This window comes from Saccostrea cucullata, unplaced genomic scaffold, assembly GCF_032062105.1.
Source record: "Saccostrea cucullata isolate Sc308-1 unplaced genomic scaffold, CSIRO_AGI_Scuc_v1 ctg644, whole genome shotgun sequence".
NCBI lineage: Eukaryota > Metazoa > Mollusca > Bivalvia > Ostreida > Ostreidae > Saccostrea > Saccostrea cuccullata.
In genome coordinates this window covers 338,974-349,774 of record NW_026929567.1, presented here as the reverse complement: position 1 = coordinate 349,774, position 10,801 = coordinate 338,974, and the positions used below count along the sequence as shown (strand labels likewise).

Sequence of the window (10,801 nt, the reverse complement as noted above, 5' to 3'; positions counted from 1 at the left end):
TTTCTTTTTTGTTTTTGGAAATTAAAACCTAAAAATGTCAGATTTAAAGAGTCTTTTAAAAAAATAATATATATATGAATGTTCTTCCTGATAAAGATTGCATGTACAGGAAATGTCCTTTTTATGTAAATTAGGAAATCTGTTGACAAAAATTCCCAATATGGCTGTATTGATGAGAATGCTTTCACAATATACTGTTTTTGGTCTTACCCAACTTTTGATTTCAGCAGTTTCTCAAAATTGCATAAGGTAAATATAAAAATAATTATGTTGTGAAAAATGCCATTGTTGGTTTAGAATGATTTACAAATACATGATGTTTTTGCAGGGGAGGAAAACCAGCATGTTGCCCAGGGAAAAGGTTTAATAAAGACAGTGAAATGTGTGAGGGTAAGGATTTATTGAAAAGGGCTTAAATTATGTTTTTACAACAGAAGAACTAATCAATATTTCAAAGCAATGATAGATTTTGTTAATTTCAGAATGCCTTCCTGGATATTATCACTGGGATTGTTCACGTAAATGCCAATATCCATATTACGGCAAGGCTTGTAAAGAAGATTGTTTATGCCCAAAAAACCTTTGTAATTTCTCATATGGCTGTACATTGTTCGAAGGTAAATAGTCATCCTAATGAATGAGTACTGAAAATTCATGAACATGACTAGCATTTTTTCCTTTTTGATACTGAAACAATTTTAACCATATTATTTACTTATCATATTTGCACGTTAGAAATTGAAAGACTGAAATGAAAAAAAAAATCAATTGTTTATCTACCAGAACTTTTTTCATTAAGCTGGAAGATTATACATGCTTACTACGACAAAAATAATTCGCTTATAATAGATATTATTTACAAATTTACATAAATGTATATACACAGGGCAAAGAACAGTCGTCTCTACGCAGAACTTCAAAACCAAAAATGATAATTTCTCGAGCATCCACCATTCAGTTAATATATTCTTTACTATTACCTTACCTTACAAGAGGAATACGTTGAATGAGGAAAAATACCAAATCAAATGGAATAGCAGTACACAAATGACTACTGAAGGAAAGGCTGAAGCTTTTCTTTCAAGTAACATAATAGTTATCATGACGTGTTTAGCGGTGTTATTTGTTTTGTTGTTTGCGATTTTTGTTGTTTTAAATGTTTACAAAATGTTTATTAAGAAACGTGCAGTTATACGTTCAGCTGAGAAAAGCACTCTAAAAGAAAACAAAAATTACTCGTCTATTGGACAGAAAAAAGACATCGAAGAAAGAACTATTTCCCTAGGAATTCAAAGCGAAAATACCTGTGATGATACATGTACTTCATATTTATCTCCGCTGAGTTTGGCAACGAGTCAGTACGAGGAAATTGATTTACACGATATTCGAAGAGAATCAAAATACATTCCATTTGAACATACATCCGAGGAACAGCAAGATGCGTATCTTACTCCTACAGCTGTATCAGATGGATTGTATATAGAAATTATTGGATAAGAAAAATATGTCTCCAGGTAGCACAAAACATCTATGAAATATAATTTATTAAAAATTATTGACTGTTCTCGGGCAAAGTGTGTTTTGTTGTTCCTCGATCCAAACTGTCTGCCTTCTTTTGTCTTATTAAAGAAGGATATGGAGATAACGAACAGAATTCAATCTTAAAGTCCATTAAACAATATACAAAATAAGAACAGAGCAAACACGGACCTCCGAAACATCAGAGGTGTGAGCAGGTGCCATGGAGGAGTAAGCATACCCTGCCGACCGGTCACACCCGCCGTGTGCTCGTTGTCATGATCAGGAAATAACGGGAAAAAATATGTCGTCAATTCAGTGTATAAATAATGGACTAACAATTGCTATGAAAAACGTCAGTCAGCATTTGACTCAATGATAAATTGTATTTGCTGACAAGGTCATTGTATCGACCATAGAACTTACGAAATGATGACTTTAAAGGAGACTGGGCTATTCTTGTTTCATCAACTTGCTTGTCAGTAATTTACCTCGTTTAAGAAATTGTTGATACGTAGAGCATGCTTTTGCGTATCGAATCAACTGAGTTACATAAACTCCATATGCAGGTGATGTAGGTATATTGCTGCATAAGTAAGGGAAGTTAACGATAGAAAAGTTAAATTCATCACGTTTATCATAGAGTTTGGTTGTTATATTACCATTAGTGTCTTTTTTAAGTAAAATATCCAAGTATGAAGTAAATATATTTATTATAAATAAATATTATGAAATAGAGGAGAAAAAAAAATTAATTATAGTATTAACTACAATGGATTATTCTTGTAAGATGGCAGTACCTCTCAAAAATTTGAAAAAAAGATAGAGAAAACTAAGATGCATATTTATTTCACAGATAATTTTTTTTTGCAAGAATAAATGTATTTCATGTGTAAGGCATTCGGAGGGAATTGGTGACCTTTTACATTTTATTGATATATGACACTTTAGTGTCACTTTTACTGGTTATGGGATATGGACTAGAAATACGAAACTAAGATCCTCCCCCACCTAAGGAAAATAATAAGTTTGGGAACATAGTAAGTTGTACAGTACTTGTCCCAATCGTTTCGTTTTAATCAATAGAATATGTTCAAAACGAAAACAAATATTACGGTTTGCATATTTTCGTCATATTTTGTGAAGAACAAAAAACAAGGAATCTTATATACCGTATAAGTAGAATATTTAGCGAGGATTTAATTTTGGCATTATTAGCGAGGGTGCCAAGATCGCTAAAATTAAATACCGCTAAAAATAAATTGCGTTATATTTGTAATAGCTTCTTTAATGTGGCATTTTAAAATCGCTAAAATAACATCTCGCTAAAAATAATTACCAGTTTTTAAGGACAAATCGCTAAATTTGCGTCTCGCTAAAATTTCCACTTATACGGTATGTATATATATATTGGTAACTGGGCTGTTTACAGTGTATTTCAGGTTTTTTTTTCAATCACAAAAAATATCAGCTCTTTCCTTAAGGTTTATCAAGTCAAGCTTACGGACATCCTGCAGCAATCGTGTTACTTCTCAAATAAGCGCAATTAAAATATTTTCAATATGCCATAGAAATGATTAATAATAGAGAGGAATTATATATAACATTGCGCATTTAACTCTAAACACGACATATTCTAGACTTTTTACTACCATTTTTAATTGTGATATCAGGTTTAGGGTTAGGATGTGTTATTATGTGAGAAATTTAGCAGTATCCTAGGGTCTTGTTTTGAGTTCACAAACGTTTCCACTTTTAAGATATGAAGTCCTAAAACTCAGAATCCCATGGGAGAATGCATGGATTTTTAGTCCCACCAACTATCCCACGTTTCTCCCATGGGAGAAAAATATTACATGGGATATTTTCTCCTAGGGGATATTCCCCTATGAATTTGTTCAAATGGGATAAATCCAATGGATATTGACAATGAATTATTTTCTCCAATACATTATTATAGCAAGTATATTTTCAATATATTATGATGAGAAATTTTTCATTGTCATACTGTATGCGAGAAGTTGTTTGATTGTCAATATCCGTTGGATTTATCCCAATTGAACAACTTTGTAAGAGAAGAAATCCCAATTAGAAAAAAAAATCCCATCTGACTTTTCTTCTCCCATGGGAGGATGGTGGGATTGATGATGGGATTTAAGTAGAAAATAGGTCTTCAATACATGTAACAGATACAATGTAATATTTATAAATGTACACCAAGACAACAGACAGGTGCAATCAGAACATATATGGGACAAGGGCAGTGAAAAGCAGAACATTCCCTCGCTAAGAGCATAATCTATATTTCAAAGTAGCATTTGATATCTATCCCGATGCAAAATACTACTGTTTCATACAATACTATTTAACACACCAACAAACAAACACACCCTAACACACAGCCCACACACCCTCAATCCCCTTCCAACAAATCCCCAATTCCTCTGTCTTATTTGTTTGTCCATTGGTTCCTGTCCTGCTCTTTTCCATATTTCTTCATTGGAGATTCTTTCAGGCCATCGGATGTTGAATATGTGCCTGACACAGGTGTTATAAAATGTCTAGATTTTCTACAGGATATCTCAAGTCATCCTCCACGTCTCTGCACCGTACAATAGGACGGATTTTACATTTGAGTAGAGGATCTGCAGTTTAGTGGTAATACGGATGTTCTTTGGGGCCCAGATGTACTTTAAGATGGTGAATGCAGTTCTTGCCTTGCCAATTCTTGACCTGATGTCGCGGTCTGTGCGACCCTATCTATCCACCACACTCCCCAGATAGATGAAGGACTCAAATTTCTTTGATGGGCTCACCACCAACTCTGACTGGTGCTTGGACAGTGGTGTACATCTTCATCAATTCTGTTCTTTTCAGGTTGATTTTGAGGCCTGTTCCTGCGGATGTTGTTGCAGGGCGAGTTGTTTTATCCTGCATCTGGCTTTGGTTGTGTGAAAGGAGAGGCGGGTCATCTGCAAAATCGAGATCGTGATTATAGACATATTAGCTAGATAAGATAAATGGAAATCTTTAATTGTTCAGGACGTTTTAAAATGTGAGTTTCATTCTTTTCATTTTGAAAACACAACGTTTAAATTGCAAATATCATTTTGTATTGTCGTCAGAGATAAGCACGGAGCAATCTGACTTGCAGTTTTTCTCTAATTTGTGTCTTTTGAATGCTCTCAGCCATTTCTTATGACTTTATGTGTGCACGGCTATCCTTTATCCAAGGCATAAAAAGGGAGTGATTAAGATCTACATAATTAGTATTATTCAATAAATACCGTCATGAACTGTATGACATACAATACAGATAGCATATGACATTTAACTTGACCTTCTCTCATAATTGAATCTCTAATGACTTTACAACAGTTTATGTGACCACTTTTCATCACACAGTTTCATCGTGAGAAGCGGGGAAACAAGGGCTTTTCGAGACACTGCATTATAGATGAATGGGAAAGAATCAGTAAACTAGAGTGAAAATAAAAGCTTCATTAAAGCTGTAAAAGATCCAAAAGAAATATTCACTGAAATATGTGACATTTACAGCAACCAATGCCTGTTTTAAAGACAGGTGGATTTCAATTATAAAAGAATGTATACTGGGCATCAAAAATAAGTACTATCTTTACCAACCGAAATTAAAACAATTTATGTACTGTTCGCCAAATTTCAACGAATAATATTTGATGATGTATGATAGACTTTAACACACATAGCAAATTTGATAGACAGCATATCAGGAGTAGTTTACACTGTTTTAAAGAAACATTTGATGGTAAATAAGCTTGGTACTCAAAGGTCACCCTATATTTTGAAAAAAATGAGTGAAAACTACATGCAGCTTGTACGAAAGTCTTAACAATCATTTCAAAATATCAGTAATTGTAGTTATCCACGTTTGTTTTATATTCAAACAGATACTGGAACATGAATCTATTGCTTAAAACCATTATAACAAAATTTACCATAAGATGTACTTGTTAAAAAGGTGAAGGTCTGACAAGAACTTTGATTTGCACAAAGACAGATTTATATGCAGTTTTCCTAAATATATGTGGTATTGTTGTTTAATTTGTATTCGGGGAGACAGTTTAATTTCTGGAGGAGTCTAGAAAGCATTATTTGCAAAAAAATTCAAAGGTTTATTAGCGAAAGGACTTAGAATTAGGAATCCACCACATTGAATTTCTTCATGACAGCGTCCAAACCCACTTGCCCTGAAGAGTAAAGAGGTTTTCGGGATAAATAGAAAGTTAATGATTTTCACATTAAAAATATTTGCTAGATCTTTGACCTTTTGACTTGTTTTTATTTCCAAACTTGAAAAAACCCCACCTTTCAGAGGGGAGAAACAAGTCCACGAAATCATTGGATCTGCCATTTTCCAGTATACTAAAGGTCATACCCAAAAATGACAATCAGAAATTGGATAAAAAATGTTATGGACATTGTTTGAATTAAGAGAGATTAATAAGTAAAATCATTAAGACTTAATCATTGAAAAGCGCCTTTTTCTTCTTCCTGAGCACCGAGCACATTATTTATTGAACAGCCCTCGTATATAGTGAAGAGAATAAGTCTATATTTTTATTAACAAAGAATACTCCTAAGATTCCTTCATAAAATTTTTCACCAATGTCAAAACAATGAGAGTTAAACACTGTTAAACAGCCCGTCGTTTACCACGACGCCCACGCTTTCTGAACCTTTTGGTGCATGAAGGCTGACATGAATTCCCCCAACCGCAACTTTTTCATCTATGTACGACTTGTTTCATACAAACTTTAGCCGTATTCCACCATATTTCTTTCAGATACCTTTTCTTATTGTAACGATATATACCCAAATGCCCTCGTTACACTTGAATGATTTTTTGGCTTGGCTATCGACTTGTGCACATCTCCGATGGTAAAACATTTGAGAACACATGGGTTGATCAAGACATTTCAAAACCACAACAAACAACATGATAATCATATTTCTGAATAATTATTGAGATGAATCAAATGTAATAAATAAATAAAAATAAAAAAAAAGGAAAATGCAAGTTTGAAAGAAAGATTTAGTTGCACGAGTACGAATTTTTACACTGCGCCAAGTTATGAAGAATAAAGATGAAATAAAAAGCACTAAAACCCGTAAACACACTTTGAAATTATTATCATTTGAATGGAACAAAACATCCAGCGTCATTGATTTGCAGGTTTTATGCAGACTTTGATGCATGTCGAGAAAACGCGTCGAACGCTGTAAACGTACTCATACCTGATAATAAGATCACCGCATCGATTCGAAGATGTTATCGTAATAAAAATTGCAGTAAATATAAGAATGAAATAAATGTTATGAGTTTGCAGTTTTAGTCTGACAAAAGATAACGAACGCGAGATCTACAGATAAAAGTAATTAAAGAGGGTGATCAATAGGAATTAAACTTTTAAATTGGACGGTCCCACGAAATAGATCATGGGAATGCAGCTGCTACTTGCTTGTTTATGAAAATATGTATTTAGTTAGGGTGAATAAGGAACCAATGGTAACACTCTAAAAAAAGTTTTACTCGTTGCTTTTAAAATAAGATGTTAGATTAAGAAAAACTAGTAATTATTAGTAATCCATTTAGTCAGAATAGCAAGTAAATGACTATCATTGTTAGTAATTGTAAACATAATCAGTAATTAGGGTGAATTCATTTACTTATAAAATGATTTACTAAGTATCAATACTTAATAGGAATTATATTACTTAGTAAATGAACTACTCATTTTTAGTAAATCATTATTACTTAATTTAGAGATGATATGCTTTCTATTTACTAGGTTTTATGAATTATTACTAAGAAATGTAATTCTGAAATTAATTAAAATCTAGAATGTAATTACTTAGGAGAACTAACTTAGGAGTTACTAAGTAAATGAAGTACTTATCATATTTACTAAAATCGACATTATTTCTTTGTAATTGTTTTATTATATTTAGCAATAAAACATTTAATTCCAACATCAAAAGCCTTCTAAATTGAATAATTTGTATATTTTTAAGGACCATTTTAAAAATGGTTTAAAGTTTCAAGTACTTAATACAGCATTTTAATTAGTATAACTTTTTTTTTTTACATGAAGGAATATTTAGAAGAAAGATAACTCCTCCTCACAGACAATTAATATGAAAATTTAAGAATTCAATCCTGATAGTAATTAGACTACCATTTTTAAGTAATTATTTGTATTGCAGCTGCTCTGAATTCTCCTTGATTCAGTAAATAAATTATTGTTTTAAGTAAATCAGTTGAATCAAATGGTCAATGTAATTGGTATCTAATGAAAGGTCCTGCCACAAAAAATATATATCTGAAATATGAAAGCACTAGCCCCAACCCTTCAGAAGTTATGGTCAAGTTTACCAACTTTGAAATGTAGATCAAACTCCAAGGTCAAGGACAAATAGTCAGATTTGGTGGTACCCAAAGAAAGGTCTTGTCACAACGATGAAATATGTAAAGTATGAATGCACTAACCCCAACCTTTGTAAAGTTAAAGTCAAGGTTTGCTTTTTAAAAGTGGGTCAAACTCCAAGGTCAAGGTCAAATTTGGCGATACTCAAAGATAGGTCTTGTCAAAAGGAATGGACATGTGAAATATGCAAGCCATAGCTCCGCTAAATCAAAAGTTATGGGAAAGGTTAAAGTTTTTGCGGACAAACAGAAAAACAGACAGACAGAGAGACAGACAGATGGACACGACAAAAACTATGTACCCCCGAAACGAAGTTTAAAAAAAATAGTTATATATAGGAATTAAAACAAAATTCTGATATCTTTTTTTTTTCATTATAGTATATATATAGTAATTAGACTACCAGATTTAAGTAATTTGTTCTGCAGCTGCTCTGAATCTTCCTTGGTGCAGTAAATAATTTATTATTTTAAGTAAAACAATTAAATATAGCAATTTAAAAATATTTTAGTAATAGCTAGTAATTAGTGGTAAACTGTAAGTAAAAACCAAGTAATATGTTATTACTTACATACACAAATTTAAGTAAATATAAATTACTAAGTAAAACTTTTTTTAGAGTGAATGAAGTGACCAGAGGTCAGATATTTGAATAAATTAGCTACAACAAATAATATTTAAAGATTATACAAAAGATTGGAAATTATTTTAAAAGTGCATTAGAAATTTAAGAAGTACTCAAGGTCAGAAGTAATAGTAATTAAATTCAAATTCAAATTTAAATTAATTATTGCAATTTTCGAAGGAGTTACAAATATGCAGATGTAAATCGACAAAGGTACACCTAGTATAAAATGACTGGCCGGGATAGACAGGACTTCAGTGGAAAGCTGAATCTTGACTGTCTTGGTTGCATTTTATACAGGTGAGATTATTTTGTAGCTTTGCGTCCGTTTTGATCAAAATTATATAAATTTTCACATGGCTTATTTTATTTACAAGTTAAACTTTTTATATTATAAGTAGTTATAGTTTTAATATGGTTTAGTTTTTATGTAAAATTATTAATTGTAATTATAAATATTACAAATAGAATGTTTAATTTAATAAAGAGTGGAAAGCTGAATCTTGACTGTCTTGGTTGCATTTTATACAGGTTGGGTAACATCTCCACTCCCCAACCATGGCCGCCGCTCTGGTAGACAAAATTAAAAGGAATTAGATAATAAAAGGAACAGAGAAATAGACACATCCCGGTACCATCACAAGCAAAGCGATGTTATACGAGTTCCATGCATCAATGATATAATAGCTTATAGGAAGAAAACAAAGAACAATTATCCTTTTAATTTTTTTTATAATAAATGGTGGAGAAATGGGGTCAGATTCAGAAGGAAGGAAATGGCCTTTAACCGTTCTCTAAGTCCCCCCCCCCCAGACGAGGATTAGTGCACAATCCCCCGCTGGATTTTCGAACAGAGGACTTGAAAACAGGCGAGACACAGACCAGAGCTGTCAGACGATCGAGGCCATAACACCTGACACTCCCTGGGCAGAACAAAACTAGGACTAACACGTTTTAACGAACATGTGCCGACCGCGAGTCCATTGAAACACGAAAAGAACTAAAAACTCTTGTGCTAATAGGAGTTCGATACGACTACTACCATCCCGTCCTTTGGTGGCCGAAAAAAAGAAACAATTTCATATACGTATTTTAAAATAACGACTGTAATTCTGTGCCGGAACCCCTCCTTCCGAATCCAAGTGCCGATGTGAAGACGAATTATCCAATTGTTGGACGATTTACTTTTCAGTCCTACGAGTAAGACTTTGAAAAAAAAAATTAAGTACAGGTAGGATAGCATTTTTTTTTCAAAATGTCTACCTTTGTGATGCAAGAAAATTTTTTACGACGACGGTATTTAGAATGTTGTCACATTGTTGATAATTTTTTTTACATGGGCAATGTTTTATGAATTACCTGATAATAAAATTGTTGACGCTTATAAGCAAATATAAAGCGACTTGCATAATATGAGATGAAGTGTTCTTAAAGTTATATTTATGAGACGAAATCAAGTGAAAAAAAACCTATAAATAGGAAGGGTCATAAAAGTAAAGGAAACCCCGTTGACCATTTGTATAGGTTAAGCACGTTACAAAAATAGATCCTAAATGGGAAGGGCCTTGAACGATAGTAAAGGAAAACCCTGTTTCCATTCATTTAGGTTGAAAGTAAAGTCACAAACTCTTGCGAGAGGATCTAATTAAAACCTAAAATGGTAATTTTAAGGGCCTTGAAAGAAAGGAAAAGGAAACCCTTATGCCATTCATTTAGGTTAAAGGTTAAGTCGGGACTTTATAATAGTCAACCAAGCATGAGGTTTGGGGAGAAAAATTTGAAGGGAAATGGTCGTAATGGAAGGGATAAAGTTATTTCCATTCTTCCGAAATAATTACGAGAATCATTCCTCCTTTCATAAAGACTTAACTTTTAAAGATTTTTTTTCAAAGCAGGCAAAAGAGCAGAGTATGCGTCAGATGTAGGATTATTATGCATGTAAATGGGAAAGTGTATACCTTCCGGTACTGTGAAAAACACATTTTTGTCAATTGTGAAAAAGGGGTATATCCAACGACAATAATATTTTTGTAAAGTGTTTCAATCCATACAACGAGAGTGTTTACATATATTCCATGAAGTGTCAAAGCATTTGTTTTTGTTAATCAAGATTATTTTTTACGTTTTTTTTATTAAAAAAAAAATGCCACCAATGCCCAGAGAGAGAGAGAGAGAAAGAAAAAACCAAGAC

General features: G+C 32.7%; 1 protein-coding gene across 1 annotated transcript; it reads left to right on the top strand.

Moving 5' to 3' along the window:
- The first annotated feature begins 242 nt into the window (after positions 1-242).
- Positions 243-1,497, top strand: LOC134281251 (uncharacterized). Its single transcript, XM_062763729.1, has 3 exons — positions 243-390; positions 483-617; positions 887-1,497. Exons 1-3 carry the CDS (start codon positions 381-383, stop codon positions 1,495-1,497), a joined length of 756 nt encoding a protein of 251 aa, XP_062619713.1. The 5' UTR covers positions 243-380.
- The last annotated feature ends 9,304 nt before the right edge of the window (positions 1,498-10,801 follow it).

Excerpts from the sequence above, each read along its gene's own strand:
- LOC134281251 (XM_062763729.1), top strand. Across the intron at positions 618-886 it reads TGGCTGTACATTGTTCGAAG|GGCAAAGAACAGTCGTCTCT; the intron begins GTAAATAGTCAT and ends GTATATACACAG.